This window comes from Nesoenas mayeri, assembly GCF_963082525.1.
Source record: "Nesoenas mayeri genome assembly, chromosome: 14".
Lineage (NCBI taxonomy): Eukaryota > Metazoa > Chordata > Aves > Columbiformes > Columbidae > Nesoenas > Nesoenas mayeri.
Window position 1 is genome coordinate 2,853,454 of NC_137556.1, and position 22,608 is coordinate 2,876,061.

The 22,608-nt window shown below is 48.3% G+C and overlaps 1 protein-coding gene across 1 annotated transcript; it reads right to left on the reverse strand.

The window, feature by feature from the left end:
- Window positions 1-12,573: 12,573 nt before the first annotated feature.
- On the reverse strand, window positions 12,574-22,330 carry STC2 (stanniocalcin 2; the record flags this gene model as incomplete). The annotated part of the gene is made up of 4 exons (XM_080353248.1): window positions 21,365-22,330; window positions 19,026-19,168; window positions 16,358-16,569; window positions 12,574-12,967 (listed from the first exon to the last, which is right to left on the reverse strand). The coding sequence occupies exons 1-4, from the start codon at window positions 21,516-21,518 to the stop codon at window positions 12,574-12,576; spliced, it is 903 nt and encodes a 300-aa protein (XP_080209374.1). The 5' UTR covers window positions 21,519-22,330.
- Between the last annotated feature and the right edge of the window lie 278 nt (window positions 22,331-22,608).

The window sequence follows — 22,608 nt, forward strand, 5'->3', positions numbered from 1 at the left end:
AAATGAAATTGTCTGATGTATCAAATACACGTGAAAAACAAAGTAAGTATATAGAGGTCTGTTCTGTGTGTAAAGTTGTTGTATTAAAGTGGGTTAAATGAGGCACTTTTGCTGGTTGGGGTCTTCAAGATTTTAATACTAGCAGCGTGCATTTTGAAATACTTTTTCATGGCTAGAAAAGAGGCTTTCCTGCTTTTTGAGTCATTAATTAACACCTGAATGATAAAGTACCTCAATCAAACTGATTGAGCTAATCAGACAGAACAATTCCTATTGTTTGTTTTCCATATTTGCAGTAACGGTTATTTTAATCAAAAGCTTGTTGAGCTTTTCGATGTAGTCTGGTTGTGGTCTGTGGCTTCTACCATTGCAGCAGTTCCCTTTAAAATGCTGTCATCAGCTATGATTTGTGAATTTTTTGCTCTATAGTGCAAAGGATTTAAACAGATTACAGTCTAAGTTTGATTGTATTTCTAACGTAATTTAAAATATATGTAAGTGAAATTTGAAAAGAAAATGTATTAAGAGTAAGTTAATGTTTATCTACACTGAGAGCATCCACTGGCTGTCTATACATAACCCAGCAGGTTGCTTTTACATTGACACTGGTTTTGTGGATGACATTGGCCTTGACTGGGTATGATGTCTTCTGTTCTCATCCTCATGACATCTATTCATCAAGCACATGGCTCTAAGAGTTGCTGTGAGGGGTTTGGACCTTTTTCTTCAGAGTCCACATGATGCCGCTTCCAAATACTGGCTGGAATCATTTCCCCAGCACGGAGAGTTGAATCCTTGCATGAGGAGACAGCCTGGCCTGGGACATTAAGCACGGCTCTTGGATAACCTTGTAGTCCATTGTGTAAATGTAGGTGTCCTACTTGGCCTCCAGAGGCTGCTCCAGAAGTCCACTTGCCTCCAGGAGGTCCTCGGTCATGCCTGCCAGCCCCAGGGGATGTCTTGCATAACCTCACACATATCAGCTGGCTCCCGACACCTATATTTTGGTTGCAACCCCGTTCTATCTCACCCTAGACATTGCTGTTGTTCTGCTGCCTGCTCTTGAGCAAGAGACTTCTTTCATCCCTTGCTGTGGCTGTTTTGAGCGTCATCTCCTCGGTCCGTGGACTCTTGTACCATGTATTTACTTGGATCTGAGGAGGAATAACAAGAGTAATAATCATGTGGCCCAGACCGACTTGCCAACCGCAGCAGGTCCGACAGGTCCAACTGGCCGCGCACATGCGTGGCAGGGCAGGGCTCGGGCTCATGCAGGGGCAGCTTGCCCACAATTCACACTTGTTTGAAGCTGGGATGCCCAGTGTCAATGGGGCACTGGAAGGGATGGGCAGGGAGGACCAGAAGATGGGTGGTTGGGTGCAGGAGTAGCAGAGGATGTGGTGGCAGAGGAGGTGAATTTATCAGTGCTTTGGCTTTCCCCTCCCTTCCTGCTGGACAAATACATCCCTTTGCTCTTGAGGCAGAGATTTCAGGGCCCAGAGCAGCGTCCCTCCTGTGCTATGCTGTGTGCGCAGGCAAAGCCTCATTAGCAGCTTATTAGTAGTACTTCCTCTCCTTAAAAGTACTTTTTGTTTAAACTTATTGAGCCTTCTACACACAGCAAGTGGCAAGTAGAGTCAGAGGAAGAGCAGAGGTAAATGACTCTGGAGTAATTTCTTTACTGTCTATGCCTTCCTCCTCTGCTAGGTCTTTTCTTGCAGATCTCCCTCCTTGGGGAAGGGATGAGTTGAGTTTGTCCCTTGTCATCCACCCACAGTGATTCTGCTCAGCAGTGAGCAGAAACAGGTTTACTCCTCAATTTCTGCCATCAGCACCACTCTTTCGAAACTCCTTTAAGAGGAAATTGGGAGGCAGCTAAGGGTTCCCATTTGTCTTGGCTTCTTTCCATATCTTCTGCGTTCTTTCTTTTTGAATATTCCTATACTTAGCCTTCTGTTTGTTATTTCCTCCTTCTTGGTGTTTTTTTTTTGCTCTTCTTTCTCCCCCTTTCTCTCTGTCTCTCTCACTGCTGGGTATTCTGAGCATTGACAGCAGCCGCTAGGAGCTGGAATCCAGGGAGATAACAGCACTGCCATGAGAATCAGGCTGCTCAGCTACAATTAGCCCTGCTGATATCTTTCACCTGGACAGAGCTGCCTTATCGTTGCTACTTCTTGGAAAATGAAGGGTCACAGATACTGATCGCAGATAGCACGACTCTGGCATTTCCCTCTGCTTTTCATGCTGCTGCAATCCCTTTTTGGCTCCCTTCTCTGCATGATTAGTTTTGCATCGCTCTTGTTCAGCTGTGCTGCTGTCAGATGGAAAGCAGGCACCAAAGCTTTCCAAAGGCTGCATGGCTGAAGCAGAGACCCCGCATCAATTCACCTGATGTGAGTGACAGCATATGTCCGTGAATCCTGGATGCTTCTGAAGTTCAAAGCCAGAAATAAAATAACATGCCAGGGCCCCAAAACCTCTTTATTGTAAATTGTTGCCCTGTTTTTCAAACTATGGAGAAGGGCGCAAGGCAGAGCCAGCTGGGCTTGTTGATGTTGATGATCCACCCACCCTTCTCCTGGCTGATTGCACAGTTCCTGACTAGCAATGTGAAGATATTGGCAAATGCTCCCACAGCTATTTTTTTTTTCCACCGTGGATGGGCTTTAATAACTATTTTTTGAGCCTGAAGACACTGGGTTTGTCGTTTGTGGCCTTTGGTTTGATGGCAAGCCCACCTACCCGATAAAAAGAGACCAAAGCAGTTAAAGACAGCTAATCTAGTCATGGCTTTGCATCCCTCCTTTCTTCTGATACCTTTCTTTCTATTTGACTTATAAATACAGCTCTGCAATGGCAATAAACCCTAACTCCTTACCTTTTGGAGCCTGAATGCATCTGAAGTACAGAAGAAGCTTAGCAGCAGGGCCACGTGTAGCAGAGACGGCTCTTTGTGTGTCGTCTTTCTCCTTACTTTTCAACAGCTTAGAGACACAATTAGTGGTGTTAGAAGCCTGTCAGGGTGCAGTCAGATATTAGGTACAGAGATACTGAAATTAAACTAATGGCACTTGGTCATAATTGGAAGAGAAAACGTAGACCTGCAGGGAACTGGTGCCTCACTGTTTTATGAAGCCACCCTACAGGACAGGGGCAGGGATGACTATTGACGTATTTTCTCCCTCTCTTTCCTCCTCTGGTTTTGCTTCAGATTTGCTCCACTTGCAGACAGTACTGAGTGGGAATCAGCACCACCCTATGAAAAAAACCTGATGTTTCTCGGATTATTTTTCCTTCGCCACCTTTTCCTCTGATCTGGTTGGGCTCTAGGTCCTTTTGCCACTCAGGACAAGGGTATTTCAGCCTCTGTTGGGGCCTGTTGTACTATTACTGCCAGTAGCAGCGTGTTATCTAATTGCATGCTCTGTTACTGTAACCTGTGAAGTGATGCCATGAGCATCAGAGGCCCCGCTGAATCTTCTCATTTGCTCAGTTACATCCATCCAGTTGGGACGCACCACATCACCATGTTTTGATCAGCAGGAGCATGCAGTTTGAAGCCAGCTTTATGGTTTTTCAGCGATTTGGGTGGGTTGTGAGATTGCAATCTGAGTTATTTCTTATTGATCCAATGCCAGATATCATAGCGGGGGCACCAGCCTCATGTCAGGCAGCTGCAGTGTTGCCAGCCCCATGTGAGGGTCCCTAAGCCTGGCCCTGTTGTATTTCTGCAGGAGGAGTGAGCTGTGTTTGTGGGGGTGTGTTTCACGGAGCGTATTAGAGCGTAGTTTCGGTTTTCCATTGCAGCCTCTGCCCCCTCTGTACTCTCTGTGCCTCGTGCTGGTGGAGAACGTGACCCTGCTGCTCACCATCCCCTCCAACCTTGGTCCCGAAAGACAAAAACACAGGTGAATCGCCAGAGGAGCGTGAATCCAATAAGTTGCGACATTGGTGTGTTTATCTGACCTTCAGTGTTTACAAATTTGGCTGGCAGTCTCCTGAGAGAGGGTTTGACCAATTTATTGGTCAATTGGACCTTAATGCTCTTCTTGTTTCTGGTCAGTCTGTCAATACTGAAGAACAGCCTGTTCCAAGCCAGCTCCTAAATGAGTTTATGTGTTCAAATGGCATCAACACATATTCTCAGTACCGTCTCCAGGTCCTTTTTTCACTCCACCCGTTCAAATTTTCGACTTTTAACCTATTGCTTAGAATAACTGCTCTATTTTCTTAAATAAATGGTATCATCCCGCTACTGTCTTCATTGGGAGGGTCTAGCCAGTCTTTTCCTCTTTGAAGCAGGGCTGACCACTTTTCCAGGCTGTACTAAAGCTGTGCTACGTGGTCAACAGAAGAGAGAGGCCATTATGTCTAGGGTGGCCAGAATTCAAGCAGTATGGTATGTAATATCATAAAGCCTAGTAAACTTTATTACAGGTTTTTAAAAGCAGACTTTAAGTTTTATCTTTGTCATATTTCAAAGTGCCTCATAGAATTCTGGATGTGTTGAAAGACACTATGGATTGCCTGCTCTTCCACAGTTTGCGAACCGTCTGTGCTTAGGGCATGCTGCAAAGAAAACCCCCCGTGCCTCAGATCCAGGCATTTATGGATGTGAGATGTTTGAGAACAGATTATTTTCAGCCTTGGCTATTTTCTGATTTTGTTTAGACTATTCCTGGGGAGTCTATGCAGTCAGGAAAGTTTCAGTGATTCGTATCTCCAGCAGGAGCCTAATCCTAATGTCCTACTATTATCAATAAGATGTTTTACCAGAGGCTTTGGCGAACCCAAGATTTGGCCTTTAATTATTATCCAAGACTCATTCCCCGGTCCTGGATCACTGGCTGTGGCCAGTTTTCACTGGTCCATGTCATGCAGATAGCCACAAAATACATCTCCTCTTCCAGGAATGTGCAGAGTCAGCCATGGGCTGCCCGGACCCTCGGGAGCCCTTTCTTGCTGCAGAGCAGTTTCAGCTTCCCCGGGCACCCTCTGCCCCCCCAGGCATCCTGGCTGCTCTAACTCCCTCCTTCTGTATTGGCCAAAATGCTTTCGATGGGCTTCTGCAGACTCATCCTTGGTTAGTGTTGGCTTTGGGACCAGCAAGTGTAGGTGGTGGATCCGAGAGGAAAACACGTAATTGCTGTGATTAGTGTTCAGAAGCATCTTGCACGGTGAGTAATGCTGAGTGCACAGGTAGACGCTATTTCATTTTCTGCATGCGCAGGCAAAAGACAATAGTTCCATCTCCCAATGGTGATGGAAACTTTTTGGCCAGGACTCTCCTTCTGTGATATATGCATCAGTAGCCCCAAGGTTGGGACTTGCTGACAGCTAGGAGCTACTGCAATGATAAATAATAATAATAATAATAATAACATTTTGAAGAAGACTTAAAGCATGTGCACTGCACCCCTCTGCAAACCGATTTCATAGTGGCTCGATTTCTTGTCAGTTTAACGAAATGCTGAATGTGCATAGTTCCTCTTCATTTTATCTTAAAATAGGACATCTAAAAAAGGCACTCTGTAGGCCTTTCCCAGTCTCTCCTGGCTGTCAGCTTTCACTGAGCTTCCCCACACCTCCCACTGCATTTTTCTCCAGGGTAGGAAGAGACTCTGCAATGTAAGTGGGATTATTCATGGGTGACAAATGTAGCCCGTTGTGATTGCAGGATAGAGAAAAGCAGATACAAACTGCAGAAAATCTGAGAAATGGAAGTGGAGTTTATAGAGGGGATTACATGCCATAATGTCTTAGATAGCAGAGGGCTGATCCTGTGCTGTGTTAAAAAGCAGCCTGGTTTTAGCCCTTCCATATAAACTGCTGTTTTGAATGACACCAGGAAGCTGGCACTCTGTGCCATGGGGGCAGTTTGGTCTTGCACCGTATTTCAACCCTATTGAGGCTCCTTTTTGGAACCACGTGTTCAACCTGATCTCTGTGGTGTCACCGGGAAGCACATCAGTGCGGTCCAGCTGCTGACTGCAGCACCACTGCCCCTGGGGCGCTATACTTTCCAGCAATGGAGGAATACCCTTAAAAAAGCTGTATCCCCATCTATGTGGAGAACCTCACAGCAGCCTCTCCAAACATGACTTCTTATTTTAGAAGAATTTCTAAATAAACTCCAACCCACATTTTTATAAGAGAGGATGGTATTTGCAGAAAAGGTCAAGGCTATAACAGCCGGCATCCTCGGAGATAGGAATTCTCAGCCCCTGCAGCTTCCCATAATTTGTCATGTCTTTAAACCCTCAAGTCCCCATTTTGCATTCCCGATCAAGAAAGACATGAGGTTTTGATTTCAAAATGAAATGCTCCACTGGCTGGGATGTTTTTCCCTAAAGAAAATGTACAGAAACAAAAATTGTTAGGATTTCACTAATTATATGGTTACGCTCAGTCCCAAGCCGAGGGAGCAGACCTGGAAGGGACCTTGTGGAGGCATCAGTGTGGCTCCTGCCTCCAGGGGGGTCCAGCTGCACCCCCTTGCATCCCCTCTTCACAATTCAACCTTCCTTCTGGTTTTTGCTTGGTCACAGTGCAGGTGACTGCGATGGCTCTGGGTGATGCAGCCTGCCTGGCATTGCTCAGGGCTCCAGATCTGCTCTATTTGTTGCTGGGGAAGCATGCAGCAACTGCTGACTTTAGCAGGTGTGAGAGAAGTCTTTCCTGCGAGAGTCTGCAGGGAGAGCGTGGAAGCACGAACAGAACTAGCAGTGAAAACTGAGTGGGATTTGTGTTTCTGGTGAGGTGTCGGGAAATAGCTTTGAAAATGCACTGCTGAGAGGCTTCCCAGCAAACTTTAACTATTCCCTCACCTGGGAAGATCGCTGCGATAAATCCGTCAGGCGTGATGCAGCAGAGCTGCCCGTATGCCCGAGCAAGCCAGTATCTGGAATTAATTTTGTTATTTTGGGAGGCTAGACAGGGAGCTTGTAGAAGAACAAATCCAAATGGACCACATGCATGGATCTTGGTGGGATTTGTTCATTTGGATCACACCTGTGTACGGACATGCATTTGCAATTTGAATTGCCTTGATTTGGTTTTCCTTACCTCACTTGTAAAGTGACTTGGACCAAAGTGAACAAAGCTGACTCCAGTCCTGAAGCAGACTTGCACGCTGGTATTAAATATATCTTAAGTTACGCACTGCTGTGGGTTGTGCAATGCAGAATCCCTGCTCTGCAGTCAGTTTTAGGGCTTCTTTTTCTCTCTGTGCTTCGGTACTTTTTAACGTCAGCACTCTGCTAGTTACTGTGCTGTTCTGTGAGATGTGATGCCCTAAGGGAAGGTGAGGGTCACTTCTCCATCGCTCACGTTTCGCCACTTTTTGGAGCAGAATGCAGTCTCACCACTTTACGCATCAGGAGATGAAAAATAAAGTTTCTAGTTGAAATTGCAAGGGGGATGGTAGAGGGCAGAACGCAGTTACCTGAGCTGCATCACAGCCATGGACTGGACCAGCTCCTGCACAGAAATGCAGTGGGGTCTCCAGTGCTGATGAGGGTCCAACACCAGCACAAGCTGTTCCGTGGCTGTGGTCTGAGGGCAGGTTGGCCTGAGGTCACATCCCACCCAAGTGTCTCGTCTCTGCTGGCAAGATACACTTTCCCGTTGGTGTTTGATGACAGCTCACGGCAGGATTATAGAGAGCTATTGCACCTAAAGGCAAAGAAACGCTACAGGTCCTAGATTGCTGCATATCACACTGAGGCTTGTGAAGCCCATCTCATCCAAAGGCTTCAACTGGATTAGTTATTTTTAAACCACACAGAAGGAGTGTTAAAAATGTGCTTTTTCATCCAAGCAGCCTTAAAAAAAGATCTGTGCTTTATGTTCTGAGGTGCTTTCTCATAATTTCCCCATCCACTTGCTGCCTACATCCCAATGCTGTATGAAAATGACTTTGGAGACACCACAAAGTGCTGTTTCTGCAGATTGCTTTTTGTAAATCTGAGGATTTTGCTTTTCTCCTTTCCTGAAACTCCAGTAAGCATCTAAGATTTTGGTATCTGATCATTGCTGGGATAGTGATGAAGAGAATTACAGATACTTTACTCACCTCTTAAATCCCTGTACAGAGCCACTGGCTGGTACTTACTGATCGATTACTGATAGATGCCAGCGGAGAGCCAAATGGATGCCCCCTGTATGTAAGGTAAAATCTTGAAGAGGTAGCTCTTGCTATTACATGAACTAACAGGGTCTTTTTATACATGCAGGACAAAGCTTATCAGCTGTTACAGCTTTTAGAAAGCGTTGCTCTTGTGTTTGTTAATGGGTCTGGCTGAAAACCAGCGCTGAGGGCTTTGGCTGCGTGCTGGGGCTGCCGACCCCTCGCCCATGGGGAGGTGCAGCGACCAGCCAAGATCCTGCCCTGGCCCTTATGGGATGCACTTATGGGATGCTGAGTTGCACCTATAGGCAGCCCGGCTGAGCAGAGCAGGGTGCCACCGCCAGCCCCTCGGGGGGATTTTATGAACCAAGATCACCAGGGCAGGGAGGAGAAACCCATGAGCACTTGCATCATCCTAATTCCTTCCTAACCCCGATACAGACTAATTCAGAGCAGATGAGGTGGCCTAGACATGCTGCAGTCAACTCAATCCAGGAGAGGAGACTGAGAGGAGACCTCATGGTGGTTTCATGTTCCTCACAAGGGGAGCAGGAGAGGCAGGCGCTGAGCTCTTCTCTTTAGTGAACAACAGCAGAACCCGAGGGAATGGCAGGAGATGTGCCAGGGGAGGGTCAGGTTGGGCATTAGGAAAAGCTTCTTCACCCAGGCACTGAACAGGCTCCCCAGGGAGGTGTCACTGCCCCAACCTGACAGTGTTCAAGAAGAGACTGGACAACGTCCTCAGACACACGGTGTGAACGGTGGGGTGTCCTGTGCAGGGGCAGAGTTGGACTCAATGATCCTTGTGGGCCCTTCCAGCTCAGGACATTCTATGATCCTGAAATGGGGTTTGTCAGAGCCCAGGAAGGTCAAATGCTTCTGCTCCCCATGTTTTTATCCTCTAGTTTGCTCCGTGTCTCCCTTTCTGCCCTCAGACCAGCTGCCAGGTCCCAGTGCAGCAGCCGAAGAGGTCTCCCTCCCCCGGGGCAGCGACACGCCGATGGCCAGGCCTCTACCCGGCTCTCCCAGTGCACAACGGGAAGGGCTGGCCCTGTCCCCATCCCCTGCCCCAGCCGGGGCTGCTCTGCCACCGCCCAGCTGGCACCGGGGAGGGGACCCGCAGCCAGGTCACCTCTGCCCCCGGCCGCGCTGCTGGCCCAGCTTTTCTTACCCCTTATCGCAGCAGCTGAAATTCCAGCCAGATAAAAGCCAGCCGCAGACTTATTCAAAACATTTATTAGTGTTTAAGGAAAATAATAGTGTGAAAGGTACAGAGCTTTGTCTAAAGCCATATGCATTTTCTTTTTTACAAGCTTATTTGGCTGCAAATTCTACGTGAGACAAAACTAGTATGTTTTTCTCCCAGAGATTTGGAATTAAGGACAGTTTGTCTTTTTTATTTTTCCTTTCCTTTTTCTTCCCTCTTTTTTCCTTTCAGTTCAGCACTTTAAGTCAGGACAGCATTTTCCAGGGTTTACTGATACCTTTTTCCAGTAGGTATTTTGCTTCTCCCAGTATTTTCATTCCAGAACAAGGCTCATCCCAGATGCAAAGCAAAAAGGAAACATTCATACCTTGGCTTTTAAGCTAAACCTCCTTCATGAACAGCAAGTTCATAAGGAATGTTAATTAAAGCATCATACAGTATCTAAATGGACATTTTTTTCTTTTTTATAAAGAATTAAGGCTATGTAGATGTCACAATAAAATAATCTCAGGTAAAACACACCCTACTTGTTAGATATGAAAGAAGGTTTAACAATAAATAAATGATTTATGCTGTCAATAACATTATGGAACTGTATAAAACTATATTTATGCAGCTTTAAACATAAAAAAACCATACTAGTGGCATGAATATATACAACACAGGTCATGACGTACGTTTAAATTATCATAGCCAGCAGTGTTCTTTTTTAAATGGAGACACTATAATAAATAGAAATGTTAAATATTTACAATAATAGCATATGTGGAATCAGTAGATGAACACATAAAATCTTCACACACAGAGGAAAAAAAAGTTATGCCTTATACAAAAATCCCTCCCACTGACAGTTTGCCCCCCGCTTCCCCCGTAATTTTCATTGACTAAACAAGGGAAACATACAATTTTCCCCACAGAACGAATGACTACAAATAAAACTGTATGCATGCTGAGGTGGTACGTTGACTGAGACATTCAAGGATATGTAGATCTATACGCTTGGTTCCCATTTATGAATCAGACCTCTAGTGAGAGAGGGATCTTATTTTAGTTCAATGCAAGAACATCGCATCGGTAGCGAGGAGTTTTGTGTTTGTTGGGGTCTTTTTGGTGCTGTCGTTAAAACACTTGGATTCCCTTTTTGGTTTGAGCTTGTTCTTCATGGTGGCTGTGTCACCAAGGGGAGAGGCCACTCGCAGGAAGCCCCCGGAGCTACTCGAGAAACCTTCTTATGGTGCCACCAACAGCCGCTGAGTTTTTTGAGCAGAGGAGCTGCCCGTCAGCGCCAGGTTTGAGCCCACCCGTGGGGACAGCCTGGGTGTCCCACCCGTGGGACAGCTGCACGCTGGCACTGCCAGGAGCTCTGCTCCTCGGGTCAGCATGGTCTTCACCACTGCAGTACCTGGCCAGATCTCACCTCCTCCCAGTTAAGTCGAATGAGAATTTTGTCACAGAACTTAGCTAAAATCAAGCAGGATCAAGGTCACTTCTTTAAACGATGACCTGGTGATCGCATAGAGACACTTTTTCAACTTAACACACCTCTCTTGCTTCCTACATTCTCTTAAAAGCAATGCCTATTACTTCTGCAGGTGGATAAATGCATTAAACCCTGAATATTGCTATTAAGAGCTGTGTTCAGTCAGTAGGAACTCAAATTTGAGTTGGAAATTGTAGCCAAATTCTGACACCCTCTACTCTTTCTACAGCTTCTTCCCACCATGTGATAAGATGTATGTTAGTTCACTGGGTACTTTCTGTCTGTACTGAACTACCTTCCTGCCCCCACAGCTTTCCTCCCAAACTTTCTAAATGAGAAGGCTCAAGTCCCTGGTGCGATTCCCACTTTCCAAGAAAACTCACTTCTTCTCTAGAGGAAGCTGAAGAGCTCGTCCTTCTGTCCCTGTGGATGCTGTAACCTCCATTTCCAGTACAGTATCTGGAGATACAGGATGGCACATCTGCAACCTGAGAATTACAGTTGCATAGGGGGGAGGAGAGATATGTCCAAACACCTCATTCACACTTAAAACTGCTTAGAGACAATAAGTTCTTGACAGTTTTCATCTTTAGTAACTCATTCTGCAGAGGCTGGTGGTCCTTATCTGCATGACAACTAAAAAAACCACCAAGTCAACCCCCTCTCCTTATCTTTGGCATCTGGATAAACCACAGCTGATAGGCATATTATGGTGGGGCTCCACGTCCCAGCAAACGGCACCACGTTGCTGCTAAGGAGAGATTTCTGATGGGCTTTCAACACTGCCCTACAGAAGAACTAAGTACATGGGGTCCTTTGCTGTCTGAACCTTCACCCATCCTTTAACCTTGGGCTGTCCATAGGGGTGGAGGAAATGTATCGCTGAGTGAGCAGGCGTAAGCAGAGAATATGCACAGGATTTTTAGAGGTCCATGAACATACTCTTGGGAGCCCTCCATACTGTGCAAGTCTTAACAGTCACATCGCCTTGTTTGGAAGCTGGCTACTCGCCTTTGATATGTTGAAGTGACTCGATTAGCAAGTGTCGAGTTATGCAGTGGTTAAAAAAACCAACCAAACAAACAGGGGGCACTTAAAGTAGGCAGCATCACCCAGATGGGAACAATGGCTCAGAAGTTATTTGAGAGGAAAGCGGTGGAGCTCCAGACCACACGGTTCCTGTGTGAGAGAGGGGGTAGCTGTTTCATTAGAGAGCATCACACACAGAGCCTTGAGCTCCTGCGTTCTCAGCCACAGGCAGAAACCAAATCCCCCTGGAACTCAGCCATCTGCTGTTGGGCTGCGCCCTAAACCTTTGGAGGTGCTAAGCCACAAGCAGCCACATGCAATCTCGCAGAGCCCTCTTGGAACCTTCTCCCCAGGCAAGGGGACCAAGAAAACAAACAAACGAACAAACAACAAAGCCCCAGAACAACCCAACAACCCCTAAACAAGATCCTGAATTTCAGCTCATGTCTGTTTCATAAAAAAGGGGACAAGAATTTAGTTGGAGACATTTTGCCACATCTGGTGGCTGCTCAAGTGTTGAGTTTGCTGGATCTATAACCCATTGCCACTGCTCTCCCTTTGCTACTATATACACTGTTGCTGAGGTCCATATATATCTTGCAATGCCCTGTGCTTGACCTCTGAATGGGAAATGCTTTGGAATGTCCATAGACAGGAAAATGGGACTCAATGGAGGAGGCTTCCAGTGGAGGGGGAGGGATGGGGGGAATGGGGAGTTGGTGCCTTTTTTCACCTCCGGATGTCAGAGAAGTCGGACAGTTCGTCTGCCCGGTCCATGATCCCGTGTGGCCCTTTGGGACCGTGGCCCCCAGCTTTTACCCGGGCATGGGCATTCAAGTGGCCCTTGGTACCTCTCTCTCCCTTAGATGCTCGCAAGCTCTCCCTGTGGTCAGAGTCGGCGTGGGCCAGCATGTCCCCACGGCCAGCAGCGGCTTTGTTGGCTTCACCCGACTTCTTCTCGGGAGCCAGGATGGTGTCACCGTGCGCAGTCGAGGTGCAGAAACTCAGGATGGAGCAGAGACTTCCCCAGTTCTGTTCGCATTGGGCCTGGACACTTCTTGTTATTGCTTTTTTCACCTCCTCGCCACAGGTGAGCAGGATATTCACTAGGTCAACATATGGTCTAAAGGTAAAGGAAACAGAGAGGAGAGTCAAAAAATGTGTAAGGGTTATCTATAAGTAAACAAGCTTCACCCTCCCCGTGCACAGCACACTTTGTAGCCTTAGCCCCCTCCTCTCCACTGACTCGGCAGCCTTGTAGAGCAATTCTGCACCATATGTTTATTATGTATATTATATACTAATTGGCCATATCGCTCTAAGAAATGCACATGCTGGCATCCCATCAAACGAAGCTTCACTGAAATGCTCTGCCTGCCTTGATTGCTCCCCCACTGGCAACGCTCTGGGAGAACCGACATGAATATATGAGGTTTACACGCTTGGCAAATGGGGCTGTCAAACAGCACTGCTGTCCACACCTTCCGCCTCGATCGCTTTCCGTGCCCATTCATCTTTATTAGTCAAGATACACAACAAAGGAAACCTGCCATTGTCCAGAGCCATCAGCTTCATCAAACACCTTGTTATCTCCAGGTGAATGGCTGGTAACAGAGCACACACCGACCACAGGTCTGCAAGAGGGAGGCATTTCCTCACCTCTGCAAAGAGCAACAGATACTCAGCTAGAGGTTTTCTCGCTTTTCTCATCATCTTTAGTGCTCCCTGAAGCACCAGGTGTTGATCTCCACCACAAGCAAGATCTTATCTGGACTCAGGATCCAACTGCACAGAGCTCAGACACACAGAAATCCACTTGGATGGCACTGTTTCTTCCCACACCAAGGTGTGGGGTTTTTTTTCCTCTTCATTTTCTTACATAATTGAGTACAGCCTTCAGTATATACCTTTTCCCAGCCAAACAAGGACTCCAAACGAGCCATGGCCAAACACCATCTGTGTGCCCCCAGAGCACAACACAGCGTGAGCGCAGGCACTTCTGCCTCCTCAGCCGCAGGTCACTGAGTGCAGCAATTTTAAAATAGTTGCGGTCACAAGTTTTGTGGGTCAATATTGATGTTGCCTATTGACACAACCGCTCAGCTGCTGGCAGGCCCAGAAGGATGTGCTTAAAATTCTGTCTTCCACGGTAGGAACCACCCCCGGTGCAAGTGGGGAACAGCCTGGGGTCGGCAGTTGTGGCTGTGATCAGTGTCTGACGCTACCCTGATTTTACTTTGCCCAACTGCTTAAACTCACTTGGAATGACTAATCTTGGAGAGTCACCTATTCCCCATCTCAAAATATTTCCCATGTTTGGATTGTTTCTGCCGTTTTAAAAAAAAAAGGTTCCTTGGAATGCAGCAGCGAGCAATCTGCCAGGGCCTGTCACCACTTCCACCATGGCCGATCGGCCTGACCCCCACCCCAGCGCAGCTGACACAGGAGGAGCCTTCGCCACCCCGGTTGCGTTCCTCAACAGGGACAAAACGCAATAGAAGAGGCAGAGAACAAGTCCGAGAGCTGCCACTTGCTCCTCCGCTCTTAGTTTTTGTTTTAGACATAAAATCGAAGATGAGAGCTGAGCACGTTGCATACACAGCGATCCAGCAGGAAGAGGAAAAAAAAATCATAGGGAAATCAGTTGCTGCAATTGGGTATAACCTTTAAAAAAAAATCTCTGGAAGAAAAAGCTTGCTGGTATGACTAAAAAGTGTCTCAGCTGCCAAATATTTCAGGTATTCAGAGTCTGCCAGAGCCCTGTGGATTAATACTGGCCCGTTTCTCCTTCAGTGTTTTACTTTCTGCATTTCAGCTGGCCTGACCATAGGGCCTGAACTGAGCACAAGGCTGCAAGTCAGCAGACATGATTTTATTTCCAGCTCTGCCACACTTGCCTATTGATCTTGAACAAGTTCCTTAGTTCAAAAGCTTCAGAGATGGCCTCTAAATTTAGGGGAGGGGAGGAGGCTGGCTGGCTTCTATTTGGGGAGTCCTGCCTAGGAAAGCTAAGCTCCGACTCCACGAGATGCTGAAAATGAAGTGTAGGAAGCTCTAAGTGAGATCGTGCAAATTATAGGTGTTCAGCTGAAGGCTCTGTCTCTTCTCAGAGAACCCCCCAGAGAAGCTCCCCAGAAATAAGCAGCTGCCTTTGGGCATTCCTGCTTTAGCCTGTTTGTGAAACAAGGATAACTTCTCTTTGGACAGGCCTTGGACTTTCTTAGTTCTTCTCATCTCCAAATGATGCAGGGGGGAGTTAATTGGTACCAAGTACCCAATTTATAGCCTACTAACACAGCCTGAGCAGTGGCCACTGCTTTGCAGGAGGGATCCCCGTATCCCTTGTCCCCTAGGATGCTGCTCTTTGCCCTGGCAAGGCCACGATCTGCCACCAGCCATCCCTTTGATCCCAGCCTCAGGAATGTCCATGGAAAGGGCCTTGCTTTCAGGCCACCATGTTCAGCTCCTATGAACCACAGCATACGATCCTGCATTTGAGAGTAAACTGGCATCAAAGTGTCTCTGCAACTGCAGCTTAAGTATTAGGGGGGGTGGTTTTCAACAGCTCCTTTAGAGACCGATGAAAACGCAAGGCTAAAAGTCAAGAAATAACTCTGTATAAAAAAAAGAATGATTGGTGGGATTGCAGGGGGTTTCTGTGCTAATATCCACCAGGGATAAGAAGGTGTAGAGAGGCATAGTAAGAAGATGCTCTAAGGTAAAGCTTGCTGCCAGCCTTCTTGTGTGGGAGAAGTTCACCTGCAAGAAAAACAGGCTCAGATTTTTGCATCTGTGCACAAAGAGCTGGTACAAACAGCTTGTGCCTGGTTTGTTGCTGTCATGTAGCAGCTTTGATCAATTTCAAATAGGATTCATGCCTGCCATTCCTCAGAGGGCAGCTGTGTTCCCAGTCAGAGGGATGAACTCCTCAAAATCTGACTTGTGCCTTCATTTTGTACACCTCAATGTTTTATTAAAAAGCATCTGAGATTAATAAGGAATAAGATGAATGGGAGATTACCTGGGGGACTGCAGCTCTTTCAGGGACAATTAACTACAAGACATTTGAAAGTATGTATTTAAAGAAGAAATTATCATCTTACTGACAACTCCGCACAGACCTTCTTCCCCCTTCTCCTCTAGCTATCATCTTTAACAAGATACTGTGGTCAGGAACAGTGCCTTTGAGCTCAGAAAGCACAGAAACATTGTCAGATGGCTCTGGAAACAGCAGACACGGACACTGCATTTGCTAAAGGACCAAAGAGACAGCGAGCTCCAACTTCAACGCACTTCATTCCCTTCCACAGTTACATCCAGCCCTTTGTAAACAAACCGGTCTTCAAGGGCCCCTGTGAAGAAAGCACTGGCTTGGCCTGGTACATGGGAAAACAAGACGTGCTTAAGGCCAGGAGGTGCAACAGCTCTTGGGCAGATGCACAGCGCGTTGGCACCGTCGTGCCCCTGGAAGGAGCTCCCACACCTCCGACTGCACCAGCGCGGAGACACTTACTCATGCTGCAGCAGGTCTTTGAAGTGAATCATCTCCACAATGACCTGGACGTTCTCCTTGGCAGCGGAGCAGAGGTCATGCTTCAGGTAGCACTCCCGCTGTAACTGGAACACCATCTCTTTAATGGCAGGGCACTTACGGCTGATGCAGCTGAATTTATGCCTCAAGGCATGAGCCTTACACTTCAGAGCGTCTTTAATGAAGGATTTTCCCTAAGAAGAAAAGAAATGGAGTAGGTCTGTATTTTTGTCCATTAAGCACAGCCACTGATTTATGCCCAGATAGCTGCTCCTCTGCGGGACAATGTCAAGGGTTATTAGATTGCCAAGGGTACCACTTAATGTCTTTTCCCCCCTCTTCTTTTTGTTTCTCTGCCCTTAAACACCATGCCAAGTTACCTGGCCTCGCTGTCCCTGGGGAGCTGAACAGACAGGGCTTCCTCCCTGGCCTATGGAGGTTTCCCTACCCCAGCAGCTGAATGCCCAACAAGGGAAAGGGCAAAAGTAAGCACCTTGAAATAATTCAGTGCTCAAGTTACTGGCTTTGTTCACTTCTGATCTGACAGCACAGTGGGTTCACGGAAAGGAGAGCGCATCCTGCCATGGCTGAGGTGCCCAGGTCCACAAGCAGATAACCACTTAGTAACTTCTAATTAGGTTTTTTTTTTTTAATTTTAAAATTAATCTGCAAACTCATAAGACATGTATACACCATCTATATGTAGCTGCCCTATTCCCAAGCTGTCGGTATTTTCTCTACTACCGCTTCCTCAGAGAGGGACTCAAATCAGCACTAGTAATAATCCTTCAGTGTCTCAATATCTGTTTGCTGCAAGAACTTGTGAGATTAGGAAAATCAAATCGAGAAACCAAAAAAAGTAAATTGCAGGGAAGCTGCTTTAGCAGCGTCTCTTTAACCACTCTTTGCGAGTCCTTCATTCAGTGGCTTAGTGGGCATCAGAAACCTTTCTTTTTGCTGTCTGATGCTATGGCTGGCACACACAGTGCATGTCACAGTCTGACAGCTCTGCTCAGATTCCTTTCACTTTGCTGAGCAATAGGTGTGTGGAAGCCTCCTACACTGCCTCCAATCTCTTCACTACCTTCAGGTTCTTTGACACAAGTGCTTCATGAAGACCAAGTTCTTGTCCTTTATCCAAAGAGCACCCTGGCATAGCTCCACCATCAACTACCCTGTTGGGCCCAAATTGTTTCAAGCCAGAAATGTTTCTTGCTGATCAAAGAACTGCTTCAGTCATCATCCCTTTCTATTCCCCGTACCAAAGGCACTAACTTGCCCTTACCCTTCACACACAGTAGGCAAATAAGGATAAAAAAGAACGTTCTTATATAAACCAAACCTGACATCAATTCTTAGGTTTCAGAGTGAGGGAAGGAGAACAGAAAGCAGAGAACAGAAAATGACCAGTGTTACTCTTGTCATTTAATGCAGCCTGAAATAACTGTAGACAATACAGAGATGAGCTGTGAAAAGCCAAGTCATAGCAGAAGGTGAAGTCACCTCCATATGAAATAAAGCTCCAGGGGTTTAACACTTATGCACTGCAGTGGAGACAGCCTGGATGTGAAATGGGCTGTATTTGATCAGCAATATCTGGGGAACAGGCATCAATGGCTACGCTCAGCCTTTGCAGGCACCCTTCCCAACAGGGCTTAATTCTTTGGTCAACTCTGTTCACTGAAAGAATAATTGTGCAAAAAATGAATGAGTATTTTCTGTAAGCCACTTGGAAATTAAGCTGAAGGTTTTCAGATACCCACAGGAGAAATGATTCCCGTTTTAACAGCTAGCCAGAGCCTTTGTATGTCCTTGAGAATGTGAGCGTAAAACTCTAGCCCTTCAAAAGTGTTTGCTACTGGGTGGTCGCACCATCCCTCATGGAACAGGCAGGATCCTGAAGACAGCTCTACTTTATACCATACTTTTAACAGTGCCATGTAGCTGGTGCTTTTAGTCAAGTTATACTGTAAACTGCACGGTCAAGCCAAATGCCGCTGGCCTGTCGTAATGTTCTCTTCTCTCCACACTGTAATGGGAGAGTAGGTTTACAAGACATAATAACAGGATGTCTCAATGATGCATAAATGTTCTGGGGAGAAAATGAAGGAGACAAACTTAATACCGCATACCATCTAAGCAATGTATTTTAACGTCAGTGCTTGAACCAAAGCATTATTTGAATACAGCAGCTTTCAGGAGGCTGCCTGTGCTGGTTGTGGGCAAGTCGTGAGAACCAACTTTATTCACCACGCATCGGGAAACATTCTGATACGTCTAAACGAACTGGGAGCCGACGCTGCATTTCTGAATCGGCTTTGAACAAACATGGTGTAGAAGCTAAAGCCGTCTAGTGTTTCCAAAACCATGTTCGGCTACATTAGTGTTCTGATTTAGTTATGCTGGGTACAGTAGGTGGGGAGCGATCCAGGGAGCTGTAGCTGGAGACAGCACATCTCCTGCTGCTCTGTTGCTGGTCTGGGGGCTTGATTCTGGACCCTTCCACAGGAAAACCTTTACTGAGGCTGCTCATGCACAAAAGCACATTTGCTCCATAATGGTAACTTTTTTTCCATGTGTTAAAGAACTAAACCGCGTGCCACGTGTATGTTAGAAGCAAGCAGATACGTAGTGCGTTTCACTGTGTTACCTGGGCATCAAATTTTCCAGCGTTGTGCAGGAATGTCATACAGATCTCGTGTAAGCCTCGGATCTCGCAAGAGTTGTTTTCAAAGCATTCGAACACTCCACATCCCACATCGCCAGCATTAACCAGGCAGTGCTGGATTTCAGCTAAAATGAGCATTGATTACAGTTAGTTTGAAGAACTGTTCATAGAAGTTGGTGGTGAGTAGGGTGGGGAGGGAAAGAGTTATTTTGCTAACATCATCAGTTCAAAAGAAACAAAAACCACGTGACAACAGTTATCGTACCCCCAGCATGCCCACTCTTTGCAGAAATTACACCTAAACTTGGGTATATTATGTTATGAAAGTGACATCCAAGAAGCAAATGTCAAATCCACTATGCTTACGTCAAACTATTTCACTTGAGAACTGCAATGCTTTTGCATTCCTCAGGAGCAAAGGACAGGCATGACTTTGGCTGTCTGACTTGCACAAAGTCCCCCATCAAATTCAAGTGCCAAAACGAGAAGCCCATGACCCAAGCAGCTAAAATGGTACTTTGAGCTAGTTTCTGGTGATTTAGCACAATGTTTTTTACAGACCACCAGGTTTCCCCTGTTGTGATGTCCACAGAGTTAATGGCAAAACTCCCACTGATAAATAAAGTCCTTTGCACTGAGTGTTGCATAAAGCCACAACTATGTCCTCACCTATGCAGAAATCAATTGAAAATACATATATTTATATACGTAGCACATAAAATAGATCTACTGGAGCTAGCTGTTACATATATGTTTATTCTGCCCTTTCAGATGTTATGTAATACTGTAAAAAAAATGCTAATACTCACTCACCAAAAAAACCCTAAAAATCTAATTCTTAACAAGACAGCTTCTGGTCCTTTGAAAAAAAATGGATGTAGTAGTACTGCCAGAGAGAAGGTGGTTGCTGGAAAAGCCTGGGGATAAAGTTAAACAGGGGCAGCTTTTAGACCAGAACTGAGGATGCTAAGAATTCCTGTACACTGTGCCCTAGTGGTACCTTTAATTAAAGCTCGCCCTTGGGAGCCAGCCTAATCCCCCTCCCGACCGCAGCATGTTTCAGACATCCCCAGCCTCCCCCTTTGCCATGTGGTCCATTTGCAAATCTTCACAGCAACTTTTCGGTCTGATTCCAACCCTCCGCAAGGCAGAGCGCGGAGCCGCGGATGGAAACGCAGAGTTCACACGAACCCCCGGCAGCTCGAAACCAAACCACTACATTTTTTCTTTTTTGTTTCCCCTTCTACCTGCCCCGAAGCGCATCTGGGGGTGGGACACGGGAGCCCCCGCATCGGCTCCTGAGATTGTCTCAGCCACACGCGAAAAAGCTGCGCAAACACACACGCACCGAGGGGGGTGGGGGGGAGGGAAGGGAGGTCTTTGTGGAGCGCTGCAGAGCGCGGAGCTGGGCTTTTTTGGGGCCGGGAGCTCAGCTGTAGTGCTTGTGTTGGCATCCGGATGCAAACCCTTTTGCCGGATCACATGTCCTGGCTCCAGCGTGCTGAGAACTGCACAGTGCCGTGATTCACATGTGGCAGTCCCTAATGGGCATTCGTGCATTCCTGCTCGTGTGTGTTTAAACACGTCTCGCAGCACTGAGTGTTTAAAAAAAAAAAAAAAAAAGGAAAAAAAAAAAGAAAGGGGGGTGGGGGGGAAGGGAAGAGTCTGGAGCCCGCGGTCTCTCTTTGCACGGCTGGGAAGCGATCCAGCAAAGTGCACGCCTCAGCTCTCTCTTTCTAGACAGATAATACCCGGGGGAGGGAGCACAGGGGGCGGGAGAGGAGGAGAGAAACCCCCGGTCCGTTGCATCATTGCACGACTCCCTAGGGAGGAGGCAAAGCACCAGTCATTTCCAGCCGCTTCCCCTTCCCTCCCCGTCCCACCCCCCCACCCCTCGACCCGGTTTCAAACGCTGCGCCGAGAAACTTTCTCCTCCCCAGCGCAGCATCCCCGCGGCGGCAGCAGCAGCAGCAGCAGCAGCATCCCCGGGCCGGGGCCGATCCACTGGGCTCCCCCCGGCCCCGCTGCCCCCGGCACGGGGCCGCTCGGCATCCACTTTGTGCCCGGCGAGGCGTCAGAGCCGCTTCGCCCGGAGCGCTGCCGCGGCTGTTGCAAGGGCAACACGTGCTTGGCAAAGCCGGGCTTTAAAGGTAATTAGGAGCGAGGTCTTATTTCCTCTGATGATTTATGCCTGACAGTCGGACACCGAAATAAAACCGCCTGTCATAACTCAACGCGGCCGTTTCCCCGGCGCTCCAGAAGCAGCGAGGTGGGGGTTCTCACATCACCTTTGCACCCACCCTCCGCCGCCCTGCCCGTACCTGTGTTCTGCAGGGACAGGCGCCCCTTCTGCTGCGGGGTCCTGTCCTGCGGCCCCTCCGGCGGGTGGGTGGCCTCAGTGCCCGCCGCCGCCCGGGCGCTGGCGAGCAGCAGGAGCACCAGGGCCAGCAGCTTGCCGCGGAGCTCCGCGCACATGGTCGCGCCTTCCCCCCGCCGCCGCCGCGTCCTCCCCCGCGGGGTGCCGCACCCGGGCCCAGCGCGCTCCTCGCTGCGGCCCTGCGAACCGCATGTGCCCGGCGCGGCGGCGAGCGCGGAGTGGCGGCAGAGGCGCCGGAGGGTGCCTCAAATATCCCCGCCGAGCCCCGGTGTCACTCGCATGAGGGAGCCGAGCAGGTGTCGCTCCGCGTCGCGGCCAATGGCAGCCGCCGCCCCGCTCCGACCGCCCGCCGGGGGCCGGCCCTGCCCCGCCGGCAGGTTGCAGCCTCCCGCCTCCCCCGGCCCCCCCCCGGCACCGCACGGCGGGGGATGGGCGTGCGGGGGGCAGCGGGAAGGGGCTGCACCCCCGGTGGTGGAGAAGAAAGAAAAGAAGGTGAAAAAGAAAAAAAAAAGAGGTGAAAAAGCGGGATTTTGACAAGCAGGCTGCTTTGGAGGGAGAGAGACAGCACCGAGCGGCTGGTGCCCCCGCAGCTGCAACTTCGGGGCGCTCCAGACGCCGCTGCCCTTGCGCGGGGAGCCGCGGGGGTGCCCGGAGCCGCGGGGGTGCCCGGAGCCGGCTGCCCGCGCCGGCCGTCCTGCGGCACTGCCGCCTCATTGCGAGACTTGATTTAAAAGAAAAAGAAAAAAAATCCCTCCCCGAAGAAGCTTTTGCACCGACTTTCTTGGAAATCCTCTACTCCATCCATCTCCCCCTTCTCCCCCCTCCCCCATTTTTTTTTCTTCCCCTAGGATTTTGTACCCTGCGAGTTCCGACGGGATTTGGGCCAATTCCATCACATGTGGCGGGTTGTGCTGGGAGGGGGGGTTGTGGTACCTGAGCGCGGACCCGGCTGGGTGAGCACGGCCAGGCGCTGCATTCCTTGACACCCCCCCCGCCACCGGGGGAGAGCATCATCCTCGCAACCCCCCCCGGAGCACCCCACACCACCCCCCCCGCCAGGTCTGGCTGCTCCTTTCTGTTCAGTAGCTGGAGCTAGGAGAAGGACGTAGGAAAATCTCTAGCAGGTGATGAGAAGTGTCGCGCTCGCTGGGGGTAGGGGGGAAGGGGGGCGTGCGTGTCTCCCCTTGC